General features: G+C 36.7%; 1 protein-coding gene across 2 annotated transcripts in view; it reads left to right on the forward strand.

Annotated features, from left to right (window-relative positions):
- SNX13 (sorting nexin 13) overlaps nt 1-27,068 on the forward strand; it is a 132,053-nt gene that overhangs the window by 101,454 nt on the left and 3,531 nt on the right. For both annotated transcript variants that reach the window (XM_063452396.1, XM_063452395.1), the window contains exons 17-25: nt 4,419-4,488; nt 10,870-11,012; nt 15,564-15,671; nt 16,277-16,387; nt 17,847-18,008; nt 20,631-20,699; nt 24,204-24,349; nt 24,951-25,019; nt 26,596-26,708. In XM_063452396.1, coding sequence (XP_063308466.1) covers nt 4,419-4,488; nt 10,870-11,012; nt 15,564-15,671; nt 16,277-16,387; nt 17,847-18,008; nt 20,631-20,699; nt 24,204-24,349; nt 24,951-25,019; nt 26,596-26,708 — 991 coding nt within the window. The remainder of the gene's footprint in view (nt 1-4,418; nt 4,489-10,869; nt 11,013-15,563; nt 15,672-16,276; nt 16,388-17,846; nt 18,009-20,630; nt 20,700-24,203; nt 24,350-24,950; nt 25,020-26,595; nt 26,709-27,068) is intronic.

Raw genomic sequence — 27,068 nt, forward strand, 5'->3', positions numbered from 1 at the left:
AATGGGCATGGGATGACCAATGTCCTACAGTCGGACATTAATAGCATAACGTGGTCAGACCACGCCGACATCTCCGTCACTCTCGGTGGGCTCAAATACTTGACAAACTGGTTGTGGAAACTGAACACCATCCTACTTGACGACAAAGAAATTAGCCGCAAGACTGACTTACTTATCAAGGATTACTTCACACTAAATGACACACCAGAGGTGAGCCCAACAGTATGGGAAGCCCATAAAACAGTGGTGCGAGGGCACTTTATCACAAACCAGAAAAAGTGAAAAACAGAACTCTTGACAAATCTACAAACTGCTCTATGTAGAACACAAATCTAATCCCACACACTCAAAACTCACTGAAATAAATGCATTGAGACATTCTATTAAAGAACTAGCACTGGAGGGAGTTGCTCGCTCCCTCACATGGTCCAAACGTTTGTTCTACGAGAAGTCGAATAAAATGGACACCCTATTAGCCAGAACTCTTAGGCTACAAGCCAATCACGAAAATTTGCACCTCGTGTGGCGAACTAGCCAACACACCACAACATATCAACAAAGTGTTTAAGGAATTTTACACAGTCCAATATAATCACTCCCCCCACCTGAATAGCGACAATGTACACTATGTCACGGAAGTGCATGACTTCGTAAAAAACTTGATCTTTTCGGGGGTGACTGGGGAAGATGCAGAAGGCCTTAAGGCACCCTTAACACAAACTGAAGTAGACGTGGCTATTACAGCACTTAAGGGGATTAAAGCCCCGGGACCTGACAGGTACGATTTCAGATATTACAAAACATTCCGTAAAGTACTCACCCCCACCATCTCACTAACTTATGCAACCATTTTCTGCAGAGGGGTATTCCCGACGCGGACATGGCACTAGCCAACATAATCCTCATACCCAAACCAGGTAGGGATGACACACACACACACACACACACCAAAATACAGGCCCATCTCCCTCATTAACTCTGACATGAAGATATTCGCTAAAGTACTGGCGGTTAGACTAACGCCTCTCCTAATGTGTCTGGTCCACCTGAATCAGATGAATCAGGCTTCATGCCAGATAGACAACTATATGAAAACACCCGTCGAGGGGCCGTGTTGACCTGGCGTTTGGCGGTGACTGGGAGACCTTCTCTGGCGATCTCTTTGGACGCCGAGAAGGCCTTTGACAGGGTGCAATGACCGTATCTGTTCGGGGTACTCCGGACCTTCGGAGGTCCGAAGTTTCCTGAACCATCGGTTTTCCTGAACCATTTATTACAGCGATAAGGGCCCTTTAAGCAAACATTCAGACACAAACCATCATTACTGGGGCACAACCATCCCCGTTCCCGTTGGGGAATGGCATGAGACAGGGCTGCCCGCTATACCCTTTACTCTTTGCAATCACATTGGAACCGCTGCTCTGTGCCATCAGAGCCCACCCACAGATCCAGGGAGTAACGATAGCAGACAAACAATATAAAGTAGCGTCATACGCCGAAGATGTTCTACTCACCCTTTCAGATCCCATAAGATCTATGGAACACCTAACAACGCTGCTAACCCGCTATGGCAATCTCTCGGGTTACAGAGTTAAGCTTCAAAAATCTATGGTCATGCAATTTAACCTCTCTGCCCCGGACACTGCATGACTGCAAAGTGCTTTTAAGCTACAAATAGCTAACACAGCCCTAACATACCTGGGTGTCTGCCTAAATTCAGATCACACCCAAATGTATGACAAGAACTATCTTCCAGTGATCTGAACCCTCACACATGACATTGAACACTGAATGGACAAGCCTATCTCTTGGATAGGCAGATTGCACTCCATAAAAATGAAAGTGCTTCTTGTTTCAGACTCTGCCGGTGAAGATGACACAGGGCAATTTGGCAGGCCTGCAACACACTATAGACAAGTTCATTTGGCAGAACAGATGACCCAGAATAGCACGGGCTACAATATACAGACCAAATCAGGGTTTCCGCACAAAAGAAAAAAATTAGGGCAGCTGCGAACACCCCATGACCTTCTTTGAGAGGAGGTGCTTTAAAGAGTCGCCTCCAAAGGGGCTAATATCGACAATGTACCACCATCTAAACTCGACCGGGACAGATATAAGAGGGCAGAGGTATGCAGACATATGGGAAGCCGACCTGGGAGAGGTGCTGGAAGGTGTGGAGTGGGAAGATATATGGGAGGCTTGCGCATAATCTTTTAAAACACTCTTCAGGTGGTATGCCACTTCGGTAAAACAATACCACATGAAACTCAGCCCTACGGACATATGCTGGCGCCAGTGTGGAGACAGAGGAATTCACATCCACATGTGGTGGCACTGCCCCAGGGTCAGCGAGTTCTGGAAAGGAGTGGTAGAATTGAGCACCAAAATCTTAGAGACGGGAGCCTGCCTGTCTCTTGTCCAGACCCACGGACGGCCTGACTTATGATCTATTTAGCTGCCCGCAGAGTCCTAGCATAAAAATAGATGTGACAAAAAACAATATCAGGGACAATTGCCTAATGGATAGGCTGACCTCAATGGTCCACAACTCCTCTAAAACCTTCTACATCTGTGGGAACAATATGACACAGATGACACGTCAGGGGGCCCGCCTAGTGTACGGGGACAGACATACCAAGCAGCATAGTTTTAATTGTTGTTTATGTTAAGTATGTTTATCTGAAACTGAAAACCATTGACGATGTGCACCCTTCATACGATGCCAATGTGATGGCTGATTACTTTACTTTATATTCAAATATATATGTTGGTACTATATGCCAGTCCTCAATGCTGGTTATGTAACTTTTGATAAAATTGTAGGCCCATTTTTTTTATTTCTAAATATGTTTGTTTTGTTGCCCATGTAATCTCAAGTAAAATGATAATTTTAACACGTGTAACTATGCTATTTTACAAAATAGATGCAAAAAGAACTGCATTTTCCAATTCACAAAGTGGGTCATATAACCCAAGGATAATATATATTTTTTTTATAATTCGTATTTTTTTTTTTATTTTGTATAACATGATACAATAAAGAGTGAACAAGGGGGATACAGAAATGAAATGGGGGTAAATGGGTACATAAGGATAATAATTTAAAGGTTCAGTTTCAATGCAGCAAGTTAACCTCTTTAAATAGAATTGTGAACAAACTGGTTTAGGATTGCATTTGAAAGTTAGTTTTGATTTCAAAGCCTCTTCACTGGGCCTTCATTCGGTATATACTGATTTTTCTGCACTTAACACGGCAAACTATGTTTTAGGAGTTCTTGCTTAAAGCAGGTAGTGCTATTTCTATTTAAAATCCATCTCTTTTTATATCCAACCGGCCTCCTGTGCATAGGCAATAAAATCTACCCCTTCTGATCCTATTTGTTGTAAGAATATTCTCGGAAAGTAAAGTGTCAAGTTGTCCTTTTGAATGGCACTTTTTGTGCCTTACAAGTCAAAAGGATCATTTCACAGAGTGTGAAGGAAACATTGGTGTTGGTATGAGGTCTGGGAAACAATAGTGTGTATATATGAAGGAACTTTTTACTTTCCCTTAGTTTGTAATGTTTAGTGCTATTCTGGGACTGCAGTGCTTGTGCAGGTGTTTGAACACTAGCAGATTAGTTGTTTCTGGCTTGGATCCATGTCTGGAGTAAATGCCTACTCAAATAATACAGCTCCCCTGTGTCACTCAGTTACAATAAACAGAACAGCCTATGAATAGGGGGGAAAGGGCATTCTGAAGGTCAACGCATTTAAAGGAACTGCAACGTTCTTTTTTAAAGGTACATTTTAATAAATCCATAGTTTTCCTGTTAGCCATTTAAAAAGGACATAATTAGTTTGTATTTAATAATTATAGTTTAAATAATAGTTAACGGAGTACTGATTCATCGATTGCACTCACAGAGCATAAACTATTGAATACATTGAAAACACGAGGATTAGAATCTGTTTGCTTATTGTTCTATATATTTGTTATACATTAATTTCATCACAATCATAGCTCCATGGGCTTATAGGTCTGCAAAAGCAGATGTCTAGCTTGTGGCCATCTCTGCCCTGAAAAAATGTCACAAATCATGTGCTCTTTCTTACATGTTTTGCAAGTGCTTGAAACAATAATAGTAGATTGCTCAATTTGTCACACAGCAATGAAATATAAAGGCATATTAATCCATTATTCTGAATATTACTGCAAAACTTAACTCATAAAGCATATTTTCTAGTAGATATTTAAAAAAAAATACAATTACGAATCTAGTTAATTTTGTTCTCATATTTGCTACATTGTTGTGATTTATTTTCTTTTCATATTTTTGACAACTGCACTTTTTACTAGCCTGTGTACATGAACTGAATGAATGTTGTGATATAAATCTAAATGTTACATTGTCCTCATTTGTATCTCCTTACAGTCTCTTGATGACCTGTCCGTTGTCAGCTCCGATGACTTGGTGCAAATTGGCGCTTATATATCTGACACTGGTAAGTTTTTGTTGGCATTAATTGTATTCTGTTCCTATATAGGTTATTTTGTTTTTTATTAACTTTCCATTGTATTATAAACTGTACTCTCATAATTTGCATTTCCTTTAATCTATTAATCTAATGCATGGATATAAGCCTCATTTCCTAAGCATTCTCTAATCAAGAGACCTGTTTCTGTATTTTAATTTGTTAATTTAGATCTCCGGTAGAGTTTTCTACACTAATAGTGATTTAGAATTCTCAGTGGGTTTAAAGTGCACTTGTCATGGCTATCTGCGACCTCAGCCTCTTCTAGTTTTTACCTACCCCACTAAATTAAGACTTGGTAACTTCTAATAGTCCGCATTCAGAGAGTTAAATAATCAACCTAGACATTGTTTAACTACTGTTTTGGTAAACCTTTTCAGATAGTGGCTGAACTGTTGTTGACCATAGGTTGTGTTGTGATCTAAAGCTTTCATATATCACATTTTACACATTAATAACTAAAATTAATATCATTGAAGAGACACTTTAAGCACCCAAACATCTTTAGCTTAATCAATGAAGCAGTTTTGTGTATAGATCATGCCTCTGCAGTCTCACTGCTCAATTACCTGCCACTTAGGAGTTTAATCACTTTGTTTATGCAGCCTCACTTCCTCTGGCTGAGATTCACACAATCGAACTACACGCTAGGAGTCTACATTTTCATCTTCCCTTTTTGCACAGTGTCTTTAATTTAGAATTTCTTATCTCCTGCTCAGATAACGGTCTTCCAGGAGCTGTTGCAGCTTCCTAAGTTTTATTAGAGTTCAATTAACTGAGCAAGAGAGTAGAACGTCCAAATTAAACATGCTTTTCTGTAACGTGAATGAAAATTAAAACCTTGTTTTCATGTTCACTGTTTGGTTCAGTCTGTGGAGGTGTGGCAAGGAGTACAAAACCATAAACAAAGATTATTTAACTTACAGATAGCATGATCATGGTCTGTTGTTATGTTGCTTAAAGTATCCCTTCATTACTCTGATTTAGACAAGTGTTATCCTACTCTTTTCATCACCACCAGAGTGCCCCACATTTTGTCACAGAACAATAGAAACACTTTAACCACCACCACTTTCTTGCAACATAACCACTGCAATATCTATAGTGGTTATGGTGCTTACTGTGTACCGTTAACTTTACTATGCAGGTCACAATGCAAAGGGTGCTGAATATAACATGCTCAGATATTTACAGTTATCCACGCACGAGCCAATAAAAGGTTCTTATAGGATTGCAGTAAAAATATAAATAAAAGTAATCTATTGGTAAGTGTAAATAAAATACACCTTTCCTACGAGCATAAGGAGAGAAAAAAGCATGCTCCTATTCCTTACATTTTCATTGTCATTTATTTATCATTAATTAAATGTTTTAACATAAAAGACAAAAGCTTTGACTAGTGCAGAGGTTACAACATACCCCAAGTAATGGGTTAAATGTGGAAAAATCCAAAATAGAGATGCTTTTAAAAAAGCAATGAAGAGAATGAAATAGGAGAAAAGCAAAAAACTACTCCATGTCCCTCTGGTATAAGCCCTTGAATAGGCCGGGCCCCTAAAAATTGAAAAAAGCTCAATAGGGATCAAAATAACCCAGAAGAGGAAGAAAGGGATGAATATATTCCATAATATTAAACTTTAAACACTGCAAAAGTGAAATTGACACAATAATACTTTCAAAACTCCCCTCCAAAAAAGATTGTGAAACCGGACTATTATGTCAGTCGAAAAACACCGAACACAGTAATAGGACTAAGAGCAGAAACATTTCCTTTAACCCATTATTTGTTGGATCACAGACATGTGTGTACTCTTCGCTGGGCTAGATTTGGTCTTTACCCTTGCTTTATTTTGATACAGATTCAGTTTGCGGATTTTAATTGTGTGCACACAGGTTTATCTATTTGTATCATTCCGGTAAATTGTATGAAATAAATGTATATGTTCTTCACACTAGCCGAGCTATGGTATGATTTCCTGACAGTGTTAAATGTTTTTCCCTGAACCATAAATCTTTTAATAGGCAAGTCAAATACCATATGAAAGATTAAACCAACAGCTCCACGTGAAATATGTGTTCAGTGACAGACTAGATCAAAAGCCAACACATTCTTGGGCTTGAGCTAAATTTGTTTGGAGATCAGTACATATAGATATTTCAGAAATGCTATGAAAAAATATAATTTATAATTCTGTGGGTGTGTATATGTTTGTCATACAATGCTTCTAAATGTACTTTAAAGCGTATTTGTTTTTTAGTATCAAAATATTACTAGAGTTGTTTTTATTTTTGTCTTATTTGACGCAAATTTTAAAATACAGTTGAATCTCTTCATTTACTTAAAACGATTAGAGTGACCATTTAACATAAAAATTATCTGGATATTAGCTTAACTCCTTCCAACTCAATATGTGTAACCTGATTATTTGTTGACCTCAGATTGATCCTAGACTTGACTCAAATTAGGCTACAATGGCAGCCTACTAATTAATTACTAAGATCATTTATGTCAAATTGTCATAATGTGAGTTGATTTGAATGGAACTCATCCATCAATATATTCATCTCATAGTGTAAATTATCTTACTGTGGGAATTGCCGTAAGAAAAGGATGTAGAAAAATGCAGCATTTTAATGGAACAAATAACAGAATTATCCTTAACTTGATGTTTTAGAAATTAAAGAATGGAACTGCGGAACTAAACAAATGCTTTCTGTTTGTGGTTAGAACCTTTGTTTTGTATGTAGTCCCTGACTTGTATGCATTTAAAGTGGTTGTGGTATTTTTCTATTAAACAATATGCCTCAAAAAGTAGCAGTAGTAGAGAATCAGGTGCCGGTGAAGAGCATTCCTTTCTAAAAAAAAATATAGGAATTGCTCGTATGCGTAAACCATTTTTAAAATTTTTTTATTTAGATGGATCCTTTAACCCCTTAAGGACCAAACTTCTGGAATAAAAGGGAATCATGACATGTCACACACGTCATGTGTCCTTAAGGGGTTAAAGGGACACTATAGTCACCTGAACAACTTCAGCTTAATGAAGCAGTTTTGATGTATAGAACATGCCCCTGCAGCCTCACTGCTCAATCCTCTGCCATTTAGGAGATAAATCCCTTTGTTTATGAACCCTAGTCACACCTCCCTGCATGTGACTTGCACAGCCTTCCATAAACACTTCCTGTATAGAGAGCCCTATTTAGGCTTTCTTTATTGCAAGTTCTGTTTAATTAAGATTTTCTTATCCCCTGCTATGTTAATAGCTTGCTAGACCATACAAGAGCCTCCTGTATGTAATTAAAGTTCAATTTAGAGATTGAGATACAATTATTTAAGGTAAATTACATCTGTTTGAAAGTGAAACCAGTTTTTTTTTTTATGCAGGCTCTGTCAATCATAGCCAGGGGAGGTGTGGCTAGGGCTGCATAAACAGAAACAAAGTGATTTAACTCCTCAATTAACCCCTTAACGCCGTTACGGCGTGCTATGCCGTCACGGGTTAAGTGGGCTTTAACGCCGTTATGACGGCATAGCATGCCGTAACGGCTTGCAGCCCCAGGAGGTAAGATGTACTTACCTCCGCCGCGATCCGCTTCGGGAGGACTGCCTCACAGCCCAGGCAGCCCTCCCACGGCAAATCAGGCCCCCGGGGGCCATGTGATCGCTCTCAAAGAGCGATCACATGGCCCTCTATAGCTGGCTGTGGATATGCCAGCAGGGGGACTGTTTGAAATATCAGACAGTCCCCCTGCTGGTGGGAAGAATTAAAAAAAATAATTAGACATGTGTAAAAATAAAATAAATGCATTTTTATATATATATATATAATATGTATATATATTATATATATAATATATATACATATTATATATATGTAACGTCATACAAAGTGTATTTTAATATTAATATAAGTATATATATTAATATTAAAATACACTTAGAATGACATTACATATATATATATATAATATGTATATATATTATATATATAATAGATGTACATATATATTATATATAAATACGTATAATTAAAATAATAAATAAATTAAATAATAAAATAAATAAATAAAATATTGAAACAAAATGTAATATAAATTATATATGCATATGTAATTTCATTCTAACTGTATTTTGTTATTAATATATATATATCGGTAACAAAATACACTTAGAATGACATTCTATATATATCTATCTATATATAAAATGCAAATAACCGCAAATATATATATATAGATAAATACATATAATTACATAAAAGATTACATCAGTATACACGTAGAATTTAAATACCTATAAATGCATATATATTAAAATTCTACATGTATATTTAAATAATCTTTTAACGTAATTATGTGATTTGATTAATTAAAATGTGATTGACATGCATGACAACACAGGGAGAAAGTGCAGAGAATTTAATTTGCAAGCACTATATTTGACCCTGTAACTCTCCAAGACACCATAAAACCTGTACATAGGGGGTACTGTTTTACCCGGGAGACTTCGCTGAACTCAAATATTCGTGTTTCAAACTGGTAAATTGTATTACAACGATGATATTTTAAGTAAAAGTGACGTTTTTTGCATTTTTTACAAGCGAACTGCACTTTTATGGTCTATATTATTGTTGTAATATGTTTTACTGTTTTAAAACACTAATATTTGTGTTTAGTGAAGTCTCCCGAGAATAACAGTACCCCCCATGTACAGGTTTTATGGTGTTTTGGAACGTTAGAGAGTCACATATAAGGCTTGCATTTCATTTTTTTCACATTGAAATTTGCCAGATTGGTTATGTTGCCTTTGAGAGCGTATGGTAGCCCAGGAATGAGAATTACCCCCATGATGGCATACCATTTGCAAAAGTAGACAACCCGAGGTATTGCAAGTGGGGTATGTCCAGTCTTTCTTAGTAGCCACTTAGTCACAAACACTGGCCAAATATTAGTTTTTTGCTTTTTTCACACAAAAACAAATATGAACGCTAACTTTGGCCAGTGTTTGTGACTAAGTGGCTACTAAAAAAGACTAAACATACCCCACTTTCAATACCTTGGCTTGTCTACTTTTTCAAATGGTATGCCATTATGGGGGTAATTCTCATTCCTGGGCTACCACACCGTCTCAAAGGTAACATTACCAATCAGGCAAATTTCAATTTGAAAATGTAATGTTCTATATTTGACCCTGTAACTTTCCAAAACAACATAAAACCTGTTAATGGGGGGTACTGTTGTACTCGTGAGACATCGCTGATTACAAATATGTGCATTTTTTTTGCAGTAAAACCTAACAGTATTATGACATTCACAGTTAAAATGTCAGACGGAAATGCAAATTTAAAAAAAAATCTTATTTTCTCACATTTTTTTTACTTTTATTCATAATAAATGATGTTCCATATATGAATAGTTAATGATAGATTAAAGCCCTGTTTCTCCTGAACAAAATGATATATAATAAGTGTGGGTGCATATAATTTGAAAGAGGGGACTTACGGGTGAACAGACACATAGCGCAAATTCCAGTTTTTGTTTACGTTTTGTTTTGATCAGAACGTGCACTATTGACTCCGTCCTGAAGGGGTTAAGCAGTGTGGGTATATGGATCATGCTCCTGCAGTCTCACTGCTTGATTCTCTGCCACGTAGGAGTTAAATCAGTTTTGTTTCCTTTTATCCAGCCCTAGCTACACCTCCCCTGGATGTGACTCTCATCCTACATAAAAAAAATTGTTTAATTTTTAATCAGATGTCTAAGCACAGTGCGTTTACTTTAGAATTTTTTTTATCTCTTGTGCTGTAAATTGAACTTTAATCACACACAGCAGGCTATTGCAGGAGATACAGAATTCTTAGAAGAAAAAAAGTGATATTGCAATTTACACAGCTATTTACACAGCAAATGATAATTAAAAATTAGATCTCTTTACTGGAAATGTGTAGGGATGTTATGTAGGTCACATGCAGGGGATGTGTGATTAGGGTTGCATGAAGTGATAAACTCCTAAATGGCAGATAATTGAGCAGCTGGACTGCAGAAGCATTCTATATACACGAAAACCAATTAATTAAGATAAAAGTTGTTTTAATGCATATAGTGTCCCTTAAAATTACCTAAACCTCTTTTGGTTTTTGTGTCGATTTTATAGTGAAATCATAACCATTTAATTATATATATATATATGTGTGTGTGTATATATATATATGTGTGTGTATATATATGTATATATGAAAAATATATTTTTTTTTTTTGTCCTTTCTGTTATAACTATTGTTATAAACTATTGTTTTTTTTCAGTTCAATGTTTATTAGTCCATTCTTAATGTAACTACAATATTTTGACAGGAGTTTGTAACGAGCACGGCAAAACCTATGCACTCTATGCCATTACTGTCCAACGGAGAACCTTGGAAGCAGTGGAGGACATGTGGAAAACTTATCGACGCTACAGTGACTTTCATGATTTTCACATGCGCATCACAGATCAGGTAATACCATATTTTTTTACTGTGGTTTCATTAAATATGGAATTTTTTCGACCAGTACTCCCATATTAAAAAAACATTTCACAACATGTCAAATATACATTTTCATATGTTTTTTCTTGTGAAGTAACACTTATGGAATTTGGCAATAATATATCATAAAGCTTTGTGCCAGTGTGCAATTATATTTATCTTGTAACATTAGTCCTTTGGTCGTTTATTAGAGCAGGAGTGTAGACAAATGTTGAGAATAACAGAATAATGGGTGTGTAACAGTGGCGTAGATCATTTGTTGTATTGGTCACAGAGCTTAGGAAGGAAAAACTGAGCTTGGGAATTGAGAATATAGGCTTTTGGTAAAAGCTTATAGATCTGTGAGGTCTGAGCTCCAGACAGCTGTCGGTATGTCTGTGCCACCAGAAATCTAACTTTTATTGGTTTGCATATATTGCTATATTCCGTTCCTTTAAAATCCAAACTTAATCCAAAACTGGCATACGTGACATTTCTCAATAAGTCTGCATAACTGCATAGGTTTCTGTTAAAGCAGATCTATCAAATGAGATGTTATGTATCAGGAATCCATCTTCACGTGTGTTTGCTGCTCCTGTACATACAAACTAGGCTTACTTTTGTCTGTAAAGTTATATTGAGGGATGGGCCAAGAGGACGAGTAGGTTTAGTTAGTTTTTTCATGCAAATTGAATTAAAGGGTCACTCCACTGGTAAAACTGACAGTCTCCCCTTCCTGTCCGATAAACAGTTTGCACTTTTGTGGCAATTGCCCCAAATGCGCTAATCATATTACTATATGTGGCGATCACCCACTAAAATTCATCTCACAGGAACACATTGTCTAATGCTTACATAAGGAAGCTCTTTGCTTCATGGAACCAGACAAATAGCTAACCCTCCTATCTGTCTGCTTGACTGCTGGGGGAATGTTCCTAAATACATTAGTACAACTGCCTGTTTCCCTTAAATTGTCCCTTTTATGAATTGTCAAGGGATTATGCAGTGCTTTAGGAAGAAGAATGTCCCTTTAACCACAACCACTGCAGCGGCATTCATGCAGGCACAGCCGTGATTAAGAAACACTGAAGCGTGGATACACTTGTATTGCATTTCCTTATAGAAACCATCATTGGGTAGTAAAGTCATCATGAATACAGAAGTAAATGTTTTTTTTTTTTTCTCCTTACTTTGACTTCATTGTTCACCTCCGGTTCAGTAGTGTTTGCTGCTGTGAAGAAACAATGAACTTTTACTTACAGAGAAGTGACCGTTCCTATTTCTACCTTTTTTGCTCTAAAACTTCAGTTAACGTTTTTATGGATTTTGATTTTTTTACAAAGGCATCCAGCTATTGCACAAACTAAAATCTGGTGACCGTTGTATGAATGCATAGTAAAACCAAGCAGCAATGAAGTCAATGGAAATATTTCTAGCTTGTAAGGGAAAAAACAGTGCATGTGCATAGCCTCACATAAGACATTAACAGGTCAATTGTCTGCCATTTAGGGAACAGCAAATGTATCCACATTGTAAATGTTATTAGCTGATGGCTGCCAACAGCGGACGCTATAAATGTGTGTGTTTAAAGTCCAAAGCTATTTTGTTTATGGACCATAATATTTGATATGTGTTGTTTCTATAAGTTATTTCAGTTTGTCCATATTTGTGTGTGCACATATTGGTTTTTATTTTAGTATATGAAGGGTTAAAGGTACACTCCACTATCTCAAATACAAAAAAAATTACTGTTTAGTGGATATACCCACAATTTAAACATGCATGCATTTAATTATGCTTTTTTCATTGGTAGTATATCTAAAAATAGCCTGCAAAAGCTTTTGTCTGCAGCCTTTGCAAGCCCACCCCTTCTTCCCCAGCCCAGACTTTCTGTGGTTGTCCAATCACATACTCCCCAATGCAGCTCAATGTGAAGTATTTGCAAGGCACATATGTGCTTTGGGAAATTGTCTGCTTTTTAAGTTTAGCTCAACTGAGCTAAAATACCAGGAAGTAACAGGACCCGTTGTCTGATTGACTGTGTGGTGTAACAAGGTTAAATTATAAAAGTGCCAATTTCTATAGAATTCACACCTTTTGTAAAATGAAGAAGAAAATAAAAGGATACGCGATTTACACATAAATGCATAGAATTAGTCATTTGAGCGAAAACGAAGAACCACCTCTAGTGGCTGCAAAATGGCTTTGTTTTCAGTTGTGCCTAAGGTGTTTTTAGTAAAAGGGAAAAAAAACACTTTACACACGACAGAGTAATCCCTAAATCATGTGCTGGTACTTGAGGACTAAGTTGGGAACCCCTGATCTACATAGTTAATTATTGCTGAGCTATATAGAGTCCAAAGTTTAATGAATGGAATAGATTTCTGAATAGAGTCTATGGTAGTGGTATACGAGTAATGATAAACAAAGTGTTAATTGTTCTCTGACCAGTTAAAGGACCACTATAGTGCCAGGACAACAAACTTGTTTTCCTGGCACTATATTATTAATAGGTCCCCCCACACTCATGGCCCCCCTCCTGCCGGGCTCTAGGGGGAGGAAGGGGTTAATATCTTGCCTTTTTCCAGCGCCAGGGACTCTCCTCCCTCTTCCGCTGAATGCAAGAGCCGCACGCATTCAGTCAGTCCATACGAAAGCATTCTCAATGCTTTCCTATAGACGTCCAGCGTCTTCTCACTGTGATTTTCACAGTGAGAAGCGCCTCTAGCGGCTGTCAATGAGCCAGCCACTAGAGGCTGGGTTCTCTGAAACTGCTATGTTTACAGCAGGCAGGGTTAACCCTAGATGGACCTGGCACCCAGACCACTTCATTAAGCTGAAGTGGTCTGGGTGCCTATAGTGGTCCTTTAACCTGAGGTCTTGAATTCCTAAATCCAGTGAATAAAATTATGACTTAAAGCATTTGTGAGTGTCCATGTGTTGTTATTGTATCCTTCAGCACTCTAATCGTACATCTTATGAACAAAACAGACAAGCTTGATGTTTTATACAGACAGGCAGCTATTTAATCCCTATGTAGATGTTCATTATCCTTGGTTATACCTCTAGTTCATCAAAGTATGTGGGCAAACAAACCTGTCTGTAGAATAAGTTGCTGTCTAGAGAATCCTGATCTTCAAACCCTGCCTTAGGATATTGCCTGTAAATATAGCCAAGAAAAGTCATTTACATTTTACACCATGTAACATTCTTAAAATACAATGATGCAATTAGTTTTAATGTATTTTCTCTTTAGATTATTTTGTATTGCATACATAAGCCAGGCGTTGCATAGAACTAATCTGCTCAGTGTTCTAATTTTGATTCCCTGGTGCTGATCTCTAATTTCATATTTTTTATTGTACAAAATAGTGACTTTATAAAGACTCTACATGAACCCAAAATGACTTGTGTGAGGCCATTGTTCTAGCTGATGAGGCAATGTGAACTCTACTTCCAGCTGTCTATAAACGCCTGATCCCAAGGCTTAGCCGGAGTTCCCACCCACTGGCTTCAATGTCTTTTCTAGCACTATAACATACACTAAAAACACCTAAAATATGCTTCTGCTGCTTCACAGACGTGTGTTTAAATAAACATTCACCTGTTATGCTATCATATTCTCAGGTGCCCAAAGGTTAGGTGTAAAATTATTGCTCTTGGCAAAGATGCTCATTTCTGTATTTTCCTTTTTTTGTTTCTTTTTCTTTTTAATTAAATGGTCATAAAATTATACACTTGTTATGTTCACATTCCTACTAGCCACAAATCAGACGACAGTTTTGAATTTCATAAAATATCTTCCTACACTAATCGGTGCCAGTATTTCCCACCGAGATTCATTTGATTCCATTTCCCTACTATTCGTTATTCAGCTATGACTAACCACTATTTTGTATATTTAATTTACTCACCATATTTTCATTTCTAGATTTCTAGTCTTTCACAGATATCTAAAGGATTTTTTTTTATTAATATTTCAGCGCCTTGACCGGGATAGGTGCCTGACCACTGATAGCTCAGGGAGTGGAGCATTTGGTCTGATGATCCCTTTCAGTCCTTCATCTGTTTTTGTGCACCTTCACAATGGGTGTGTTAAAGCTCCATTTCCCGAGATTGTTGATTGTACACACCAGTATAGCCTTACTTTTTACCAGTCAGTAACCCAAGTTGAGAAAGATCCTATAAATATAATGTAAATTTCTGTAAGGGTAATGGGTTTTGCTGACAGATCGTGAACAAGGTCTGAGCCTCTATTTTAAGAATGTTCTACTACTGTATTGGTCGTTCAAGCCACTATATCCCAAGAAAATGCACCGACCATATTGTTTTCAACAACATAAGACCACTTTATAGAAGTACATTAAATATAGTCCACTCAATTCAGCCTTGCTTTGTGTCCGCAGTCTACTTAATACAGATTGTGTCTATTTCTGTGTGAAATTCCAGTTCAATAACCTCATTTTGCTTATATCTACCAATTGGTATCATTATGGATTCATTCAAAATTAAATTTTTAAAACTTTTTCTTTAACTTTTTAGTTTGAAAACCTCGCTGGACTTTTGAAACTACCAGGAAAAAAAACATTTAACAATATGGATAAAGAATTTCTGGAAAAGAGGAAAAATGACCTGAATGCATATTTACAGGTAATAATGCGACACACGTCTTATTGGTTTTTACTGAGGATTATACATTTTGTAGTGAGTTTTGCCAGTCCATTTTACATATCATCTGCATAATGCATAAAAAAAAAAAAATGTTTCAAGATTTGCAGAAGTTCTCAGGTTCTGATCTTAAATCTGTTCTGGAAGATGGCTGCTCAGACTAGCTTAATAGAGTCGTATGATGATTCATACAGCAATATATTGATTCTGTTCCATTGCCAAAAGTGGGGAGAATAAAAACTGCTCACATCTCTACTGTTTGAGAAAATCTCATTTATCTGTGTGAAACTGCTGCGCATGTATCTTAAAAGCACAATTCGGTTTTATATTTTATAATAGTCATCTCGTAAATTTTGGAAGTGAAGAGCAAAAATATTGAGCTTTTTGGCACATGATTTTTTTTTATATTCTGATTATATATTTTCTATTCTCTGTCTTGTATGATTCTCTGTAAGATGTTTTACGTTTTAAAAAGATTTCTTTTTAGTGCCATACCTAATGCTTTTCTATGTGTAATAAGTGAAGAATGTTGGGTTTTTGGTCTAATTCATATCATGTGCCTTTTATTGTATTTTTTTTTTCTATAGTTATTACTAAATCCTGAACTTATCAAAGCATGCCCACCACTTGCCCATTTCATCATGGACTTTCTGGAGAACAAAGCCTATAACAAAGGAAAAGGAGACTTTGCACGCAAGGTATTACTTCAAACTTTTAATTTAATTGTACTGCTTTTGAATTACAAGAGTCCTATCTTGCATATATCATTTGTCCTCCATTTGTTAAATAAGGTCATCACAATACTTTGTAGTCATGAAAGCAAGAGAAATATTAATTGATTAAATAATAAGGATGACCCCTTAATATCTTCTTAGGAGTCTTGGAGTCTTCATTTTGCTCCCAAAAGCCTGTGTGCAAAGTAGATTGGGTGCAAAAATGTGTGTGCCCATAATTTCTTTCCTATACAGATGAAAATGTCCCCTGGTATTCATAGTGTCAAACAACATCCAGCCATATAGCACAACAGGGGTTCAACTTGATTTAAATGTTCATATTATACATTTTATTTTCTTGGCATTTGGAAATGACACCTATGCTATTGTTGTTGCTCTTTCATACTGAAATAGGTATCCTTGAAAATAAAGATATTTTATTTTGCTGACATGTGGCTTTTGTCTGTAGAACAGAACCCAATGACAGTTGCTGAATTGACAGGTCTGTAATTATACGTCTAGATAAAGCTTGAAAATAATTTAAAAGTAAAACCAATTAAAATACAGCCATGTAGCTGCATCAAAAATCACATTTAACTCACAATTTATAGCAAACTGATCATTTATCCCTGGTGAATGTAGAGGCAGTACATTTTCCAAATATGTTGTGTGCAAATACAAATATTGTTTTATACTATGTTTGAATAGTTTATTTGGGGTGCCTAATAGGGCCACATTGATTCAAATACATAAGTGTCAAAGAGTCGAGGTGACGCAACAACAGTATTTGAATTCCTTTACTATTCTAGTAGAGAATAGGAAAGTAGGACAGTATAGTATAACCAAACTTTGAGGTGGCTCGGCTTGAAACTGTTCTTACAGTAATGAGAAATAGTCATGCTACAAGCTGGTGAGATAGTTCTGAACAGGCTGTGGTCTAACAATGTGATGCATTAAATGTAAAATTGCAGGGAATGCAAAGTTAATCTTAAATTGAAGGCCAAAGTATTATTCACCTTATTCACCTATTTTGACCTTACATTTTAAGTTCACTTTGAGTTCCATACAATTCTCATTTTAGCGAATAACCCTGTAAGAGAATGGAAGACACAGTATGAAAAGGAAAAGCAGAGTCCGAATACCAAAAAGACAATCCTGCAAGGAATTTTTTTTCTGGGGTACGCACAGCCATAATGTAAAGGGAGTAAAGTTAAATTAAACTCAAGCTGTGTGTAAAAAAAAAAAAAAGCAACATTTTTAAACCATATACATTTTATTAAACTTCAAATTATGTTTCTTTTGTGAGCTTGTTTGACAAACTTTCTTGCATATGTTGCACAGAATTTGTGCAGTTCTTCTATTTTATTTAATGGCAGCACATATTTATTTTCTTGCAATATGCTTCATTTTAGAACTTATGTCATTTGTTTTATTTTTCTTTTAGATGGACACATTTGTAAACCCCCTACGCAACTCTATGAGGAATGTTTCCAATGCAGTTAAGTCAATCCCTGATAGCTTGGCAGAAGGAATGAATAAAATGTCTGATAACGTGGGTAAAATGTCAGAAAAAATTGGACAAGATTTAAAGCAGTCATTATTTAAGGTAATGAATTTGAAGTACTATTGCGATACAAAACTTAAATTGTAGAATTATTTTACAAGACATTCCATTCTAAACCAAATCTGAATTAATGTTTTAAAAAATGGAGATGCTTCTCCTATTAACTGTAAAATAATGTTAATGGTAAGCCATTAGTGTGTATGGTGATAGCATTTTAAATCTACCTGTGTAGTGAAGGAACTGGTGAATATGTGCAGGTTCTATAACTTAATTGTGTACAGTGATTTGCATATTTCCTTGATGCTCCTTATTTAAACCAGATCTGTCGACGTCTGGGGACTTTGCGAGGTTTGCAAAGTCCCACAATGGTGACATTGCCCCTGGGGGTCTAGTGCGGACTGGCAAAGATTAGTTTTTTTTTTTACTTATTATAATCTGTCCCTTGTTAGCACTGCTGGTGCTTTAACTGCCAGGTGCAGACATTAGCGCTTTACTCTCGTGTATGCAAGGTGTATGTATGGAGACCTCTGGATCCTGTATACAGTGCACTAATTTCCCTGCAGCCACCACTGGTGACAGCTGGGAGAAATGACAAGGTTTGATGGCAGTAGCTCCTCTCTGTCAAGAAGTGTCAGGTGTTGAAGAAATACTGAGAAAAAGTAGTCCCTACTCTATTCCAACCTTATCAATAGGAGTATTTCATAAATATTATACTTTTATGAAATATTTATTTTGCAGAGGGGAGAGTTGACAGTCCCGCTTTGTTTCTTTTTCATTCAAGAGGAATATTACACTTTTTTTTAAATTTATTTATAAAGAAGGGGCTATATTTTATGTTTCTGATCTAGGCTAAAATCAAAAAGCTGTCAACCTAAAGAACTGACAAAAGCTCAACAGTTTGACCTGTGGTTAGTCACCGTTTTAGTAGATAGATTTAGTTCCATTAATGGCATATGTAAGGTAACATTGGAGATGAATCATCCACATGGCAGACTATTAAGATAGTGTTTGTTCTCAATGTACACGTTATGCATATTTGGCAAAGTACCCCCTCTTCCCCGATGGTGACTGCCGGTTGTTGTGAAGAAAGAATGAAACTGATGTTTATGGAGGATCCCATGAAACGGTGGTCCTCCATAGACCAAGCCTTTTCCCCCTCATCCGTCACTAGTGACAAAGCAACAAGTGACAAATCTGGACTGTGGTATCTCAGCCTAGGAAAAATACTTTCTTATGATATATTTTGATTTCAGTGAAATTCCAACAATCTCTCATAGAGGACTGAATTTCAACTTGCAACTGGGTGAGGGGAGATTTTGAGCCCTGATATAGATAATGCAATTATAAAAAACACAAAAATTAGGTGCTCACTATATACTTTAACCGCTTAAGTACCACCAAACCTCTGGAATAAAAGGGAATCATGACATGTCACACATGTCATGTGTCCTTAAGGGGTTAAGGCAGCAGTACATCTTATAAGGATTCCCCAAAACCTTGTAGGCATAGAGACAGAAGACAAATACAAAAAATAGATAACCACACCTTAAAACACAGTAATGTACAAAAATGAAGTCAAATATAAATCATATGTACATACTTTTTTGTTAAGTCTATGAAGTCTTTGGCTGTTATACAGTGCATGGTTTCTCAAAGAAAAAGGAAAAAGAGAGACAATAATAGTGCAGTATGTCTTTAACATAGTGAAGTAGAGTGCTATAGCAAAAACTCACATTTACAATTTATAAAACTACAAAGAGCTCTGCTGTGTAGGACGTAGATGGTACAATCCCCGTCACCGGATATATTTTCAGCTACAGTGGTGGTAGACTTTATCTGTGTCTCGAATATGTGAAGACAAAAATTGGTATATCCAGTAGTGCAATATGTATATAGATAATGCAATAACAAAAATGTTGCCAAAAAATAAAATGACTTTTTAAATGTCCCTTGGTGCACTGCTTAGGGGGTCTGCATACCCCTCCCACGCCATGATGAGACACTATAGTCATCTGCATTATTATTTCTGGTGACTTATCTTATCCCATGATAAACTGTTTAGCAGAAGATTATGGGATACGGTGTTTATCCGTAAAGAATTGTTCCAATCATCTCATGATGATTGGAAATGCTAAATCACTGTATAGCAGCTGTACCACGGCTGCTAACAATTTTGCATATAGCCCAGTTCACTGTTAATGTCCCAGGCTGTGTTGTAATGCCATGGAAGAAGAGAGGTTTCTTATCGTGTGTGTTACATTTACAACAGAGACAAAATTGATGCTGGCAATCCAGAATTTAAGTGTTCCAGAGGCTATCATATAGAGACCGTGTTTTTTACAGATCAGTGCCACTATAACTCTTAGGCATGAGTGGGCTCACGGTGTGCTAATCACCATGAGCCTTGCAATGGAATTAAGTGGTTATAGTGCTTAGATGTCTCTTAAATTAGAAACCTTGATACATGTGTAAACATAGATTGTTTCAACATAGCTTTAGACACAAATTTAGAGAGGAAAGCATAACACAATTTCAAAAAAGATACAAGTATGTATGTATATTTATCTATGTTTGTTTAGAGATATGGTGTCTGTCGGTGTTTTGTTTGCTGTTTATATGCCTTTCAATAAATGCACGGACTTATTTTTTTTCTTCTTTTTTTAGGCTCCTATAATTGTACCAAAACCTGATGATCCCGAACACTGTCGAGTATCTGCACAATTAGACGACAATGTAAGTTTATGATTTATATTTTCATCGTTTATTCTAAAGGAGAACTGTCACTTGCCAGGATTTTTTATGTTTACTTATCTTTATATTAAACATATTTATATTTGTTGGGTGTGAATATAAAATGAAACGCAGAAATCCACATTTCTACCCTACAATTGTTTGAAATTCTTTATTTTTGGAGTGCATGAAAGTGTAACAAGTGGGCTCGTCATGCCCCAACAGCATTGACAAGTATATGATCAAACATAGGTTAACATTTGGTCAGCATGTGATAAAATCAGCACTATTTTTATAGATCAACGTAAACAGATTTAGTGTTCCTGTCTGTACTAGGCTAGCAAACAATAAGTAAATCTGTAAGTATGTCAGAGCCTATGCAGCGAGATTGCGTTAAGTTGTATGGATTGGTTCAGTAGTTAATCATTTAGTTAAATATTTAGCCCCGGACCCAGACAAGCAGGCATAGCACTTCACTGCCCAAGATCAAGATGAAGCATTATTAATTATAGATCCCCGCAGCCCCCGCCATTAAGCACGTTAAAAAAATGGTTTATGTGCTAAACAACACCTATATGCTGGATGTCTCTCGTATGCTAGACAATATTTATATGCTGGACAACTTTTATGTGCTAAACAACATGTATGGTCGTGTTCTGCTGATGGCATCAGTAGAGGTGCCGGAGCAGACAAGGGATAAGGGACCTGTGTTGTGCCCATGTGCGTGGAGTCCTGTAAAGGCTGTCAGCCCACACCGCATAACGGCTTTGGTGGAGTCTATATCTCTGTGGGGCGTAGAGCCGGTAGGAGGTCAGTGGTATTGTGGTAAATATTCCGCTCGAGTCTCTGCTTTGCCGATGTCCTCATTAAGCTTAGTGTGGTCCAGGTTGGCTGTCTTTATGCGTCGTGCTCTTGTCGGGGCTGGCTGTGAGGTGTTGTATGGCAGTTCAGGAGTACAGTGCGGTACCTTGCTTGGGAGACCTGCTCCCCGATATGACTCAAGGGTAAGTTGGTGTTTGCTGAGTGTCAGTAGCCTGTAGTGTGTTGTGCTCTCTGGCCTGCTGTGTCTGCCCTACAATTGGAAACCTCCATCTTGGCTCCCTGTCAGTCATTTTTGCAAGCTCTGTTTTTGGCAGTCAACATGGAGAAAAGATATATGGGGAAGAGTTAAAATGAAATTGATCAGGATGCAATTGTCCTGTCATTGTAATCCTTCTGTGTAAAAACTTTGTTTTGTTTTTTTCTTGTTTTTATTTTTTTATTTTTAGAAACTGCACTGTTAAAATTGCAGTCTTAAATCCACCAATAATTGCGGTCTCCTTGATAGCCAGTGAATGCAATGCTTTCATAGTGTCTTCAAGGCTCCCTTAGCGCTGCTCACTACCTTCCATGAAATCATTGAGGAGGCATGGCCTCCTCTGTTATGGTCCAATTCCATGCTCCTCACAGAGGATAGGGAGGAGAGGGACACTATAGCGGTAGGAATACAGGTTTGTATTTAGTGTTTCTTTAAATTCATCTCTAGTGGCCGAAGAGGAGGAGGAGAGCTCCCCGCCCGGCGCTGGAGAAAGAGGTAAGTTTAACCCCTTCCTCTCCATCCAGCCCGGCGGGAGGGGGTCCCTGAGGTTGGGGGCACCCTCAGGGCACTGTAGTGCCAGGAAAACGATTATGTTTTCCTGGCACTATAGTGGTCCTTTAAAAAAGAAGGTTTGTATTCCTAACGCTACAATGTTTCCTTATTTTTATTAATATTTATAAAGCTTCAACATAATATGGTATTTATCAACTAAAACTGATGTTGTGGTACAGTTTAACAAATATATATCACACAATAGCTGTGGAATCTTAAGGATGTAATATTGTTTGAAAAATATAAGAGATTCTTGTTACATGTTATTACATTCAGGTTTGTTTGTAGTTTTATGGGGTTATTTTCTAAAGTGAGAATTCACAGTGAATTTAATATTTAAAAGAACATTATAGCTTTAGGAATACAAATGTGTATTCATAGTGCTATAGAGCCCTAGTCACCATGTAGGTGACCAGGCCCTCCTTCATACAAAGGGTTATAAGTTTCCCTCGCTGCACTGTCGTGTCCGGTCCTGCATCCTTGGCTGAGATCATTGAACTTGATAATGTCAGCCAATCCGATTTTTTCCCATAGGAAAGCATTTGGAGGCTAGTGCACATGTGCTGCAACTCCCCCTCCCCCTTTAAAAAACAAACAAAAAAAAAGAGTTGCTTAATATAGTAATAAATAAAATAATTTGGCGTAAGACTGCAACATTAAAGGCTTTTTCCAATAATTTTTCTGTTTTAAAAGATTAATGCTATATTTTTTTTTCTAACTGCCCATTAGTCAATAGGCTGTGGTAACAGTATTGATAAAACATAATGTACAGTAGTTTAAAGTTAAAATAAACTATATAAAATCATTCTGTGTGGACTCTCTGAACCACCCTTTACCAAGATGTGTTGTTGAAGGTATGTCGTGATTGAAAATAAAGTTTTTAATTTGTTTAAAAGTTATACCATGTAAATAGATAATTTTTTTCCAACACTATCCATAAATGTTAGTAATGCATTTTAGAAACCGTTAAGAAATGCTCTTGATGACTTCAGAAGAAGTTGTGTTTTCCCAGTGCGTTGAAAGAGATATTGACAGTAGGAAATCTTTTATCTTCAACAAGCATTTGCAGCCGTAAGCATTATTGGTGATTATATGCGTATTGGTCATCGTAATAAATCTGCACCTGTCCTCTACTATACATTTTTATATGTCACATCAAAGCATTCCGTTTGGTCTTTGTATGTCTTAGTCCATTTTGCCATCACACTGACAAATGCCTTTTTATTAAACTAGCTTGAAATATTGGTCATGGCTGTAAAGTAAAAAGGGGCTCAGGTATGTTTTTTGCTAGTATCCACCCTCCTTTCTTTTCATAATAACTTTTAATAATTTTCCTAGTCTGCTCATTTAAATACTTAAATTACTTATACCCAAGTGTCTAAAGTATTTTTGATATTTTTAACCATGAGTAAGGATATCCCTGCTGATGATCCTTGAAGGGTTTTGCAAACCCTTTTCAAGACTATATTTTTGACATTGACAATGCACTGTAGGGCATTAATGTTATTTCTAGCTCCCCAAACCATGCAAAAAGATTTTAAAAGCTTACCTTAATCCAGCACCTGGCAAAGCTTTGGCTGCAAGGAGAATGTTTTTACGGCTGTTGCCAGTGTGCTGTGCGGGCAGCTGGGCCGGACGACCTAAAATATGCACAGAATTGACATTTGGCAGCCTGGAACAGAGTAAAAAGTGTAAACAATGTGCATCTATTTTTTTTTAATCCCATCAAAAATGAACAATATTGTCAAATACATGTTTAGTACTGTAGTAACTGAGAGAAAAATAATTTCTAAAAATGAATAACACTTTTATAAAGAATATAAAGACTAAGTAAAAGATTACTTTCTCTTTTATTTTTGTTTTATTTTGTTAATTAGGTTGATGATAATATTCCTCTTCGAGTGATGCTCCTTCTTATGGATGAAGTTTTTGACCTCAAAGAACGAAATCAATGGTTAAGAAGGCAAATTACAAGTCTTCTCCAGCAGCTTATTAGAGCAACATATGGAGACACAATTAATAGGTAAAAGGATGGTGAAGGTTATGGGAAATAACATAACGTATTGTAAAAGAAACCGTTATAATAAGTGCTCTTGTTTGTTTGTCTGTGTATGTAAAATGTGCCATTGAATCCCTATTTAATGGGGAACTGTCACCAGAATGTCCTTGTTTATTTATTCCCTATATTTAGCAGTTCTGTTTTTGTGAGGTTTGAAATGTAGACAGTCACAAATGTATCCTGAAACTAGGGGCCTCTGTCTTGTCAGTCATCATTCTAAAATGTGCCCTTATCTCTCATTGGATTGTGACGAAAACTTTAATTCACATTTTAAATCAAATAAAAGCATCACATGAAAAATATAAATGTTACCACTAGTTGATTTTAAATGTTTTATTCAATAACTTATTTTCAAAAGAAGTGACAGTTCTACTTTGAGTATTAAATTGTAATGCTCTTAAATTAGTAACATGAATTGGTGAACAATGTATAAATGATTTGTTGCTTAATAAATCTGTAACCTACCATAGGTGTCCTTAATAGTCTTTAAACAATATAGTGACATCCTAAAAAAGCTATAATGTTTTTTTGTATGTTGAAATAAATATATTTTATTTTCTTTCAGAAAAATTGTTGATCATGTGGAGTCAATGACATCCCCGGACCAAGTAGCAGATTATGTGAAGCATTTCAGGTATAAACGTTATAGTTTGCTAGGAGTCCAGTCTAATTTTATATTAATTATGGTGCTTCCATTTTGAAATTTATTTGGATAGAAACCTCGCCTGACACATGTTGTAGTGTCAACACTCAAGAGATTAATTGTGATGTGCTACCTGCTATATATTCAACATACATGGCCATTTACATTTACAGGCCTTCCAGCACTCCTGATATTGTCAGGACAGTCCAGATTTTATTTATTTATTCTGTCCTGTCCCTGTGCTGAACTGTCTCCAAAAAGCACTGTGGGAGCACATCATTAGAATGCCTCATGCTACACTCTGGGCATTAGGACCCAGTAAAGAGCACGTAAACAGTACTTGCTTCCTGCATGGCCTGCCCTCTGTGGTCTGGCCTACTTGACTGGCATATCAGGCTGACACTCTCATTCTGGTGGACCTGTGCCTACCTACTCTTATCCACACCCACTGGCAACCTGCTTCACGGGATGTTGATGTTTGGAGCATATGCAGTTTTGCTGTGTAGGTTAACCATACTTTTTTTTCCTAATTGGTTTTATTTTATACCATTCAAAAATACATATAGAAAGAGAAACTGAGTATGTGGTGATGAGACATGCCCTTTGAATGCAAATATTTAAAATTCCTCTCCTACATGGTAAGACATGCTGCCTTACATATACCTTTTTTGCTTGCTTACTGACTGAATTAGATGGCCATTAGAGTGAAGCTAATTGTGGTTAAGGAGTGATAAACAAGGCCATTAAAACGAGGTGTAAAGAGGCAGTTGTCCCTGCTATGTTAAAACACTGCTGTTTATCTCTGTCACAGTAAAGAGAAAAGTGGTTGGAGAAGATGTGAATACAAAGGATTCCATGTCCATATATAGTGGCAATGTCCTAACTTTTGCTGGTTTTGGCAACAAATTAAATAATTACTAGACGAAGTGTTCCAGAGACCATTAGAAGGTGTTGCCTTGGTCCTTTCTCCTTTGTAGAAGAGGGTCCGACCAGGCACGGGGCAAAAACTTTAAATCACTTCACCTGCCAGGTGGTTGCTGTCGTCCAACTGACTTAACCTCTCTAAAAGATGGCTCTTCCTGATTAAGTCCATAGTAGAACACAGTAAGCTAATGGATTATCTCACCGCTATGGTGAGGGGCAATGCAGCTACATTGCATTAAATCTGAGATAAGTGGGATGAGTTTGTGAATCTTCCATAAAATAAGTTAGGAGATGGAGAATATGGTTGGGCAGATTTGGCATCCCTGGATTACCCATCCCCCTCCTTTTACACCTATTTCTTTCGTTCAGTATTTTTCGATTTACTGTTGCAAGGCTGCCTCCAACTTCAAAATGTGTAAGAACATTTTAAATCTTAACAGGGCCTGTCTGGGTTGTAAAGCACAATTTCCCCTTTTGTTTTGCTTTTGTTAACACTTTTCAGTTATTACCTTATTTTAAAAATCGGGAATTTTTGTACATCATTTTTTTTGTGTTGCAAATATGTAATATGATGTGTCTTTTCCTGTCACATGAATAAAGAATTAAAATAAATAAATTAAATGAACACTTCATTCTTCTACAGAGATTCATTTTGGCCAAATGGAATATTAGCAGAGACAACCCCTCGGAGAGACAGGAGCATTCGTATGCGGACAAGAGTAGCCGGGAAAACCAAGTTGCTGGAAATTATGCCAGGTAATTTCGGTTTTGTCCGTAAAAAAAAATAAAAATATTTAAGCATAACATTGCCTTATTCAAAGTACAAATCTATTTATACCGGTCGTAGGAATATGGTAAGGCTGCAGAATTTTTAAAGGGGTTGGGTTATAGGCCTCTAATATTTTTATGAAGAGTAACTGGAGCTTAGTTAAACACTTATGTAATACAATAAACCCTAATGAGGCTACAGCCTAATGTTGGACTGATTTAATTTAAATGCAAGACTTGCGCTACAATCATACAGGTCTTCTACTTAGAGTTCCATTTACATTTTATTATGTTGCATCAGAATTTTACTAAGGTTTGGTTGGCCCACCAGTATATGGATCTGAAATT

The sequence above is a fragment of the Pelobates fuscus genome, chromosome 4, assembly GCF_036172605.1.
Source record: "Pelobates fuscus isolate aPelFus1 chromosome 4, aPelFus1.pri, whole genome shotgun sequence".
Classification (NCBI taxonomy): Eukaryota; Metazoa; Chordata; class Amphibia; order Anura; family Pelobatidae; genus Pelobates; species Pelobates fuscus.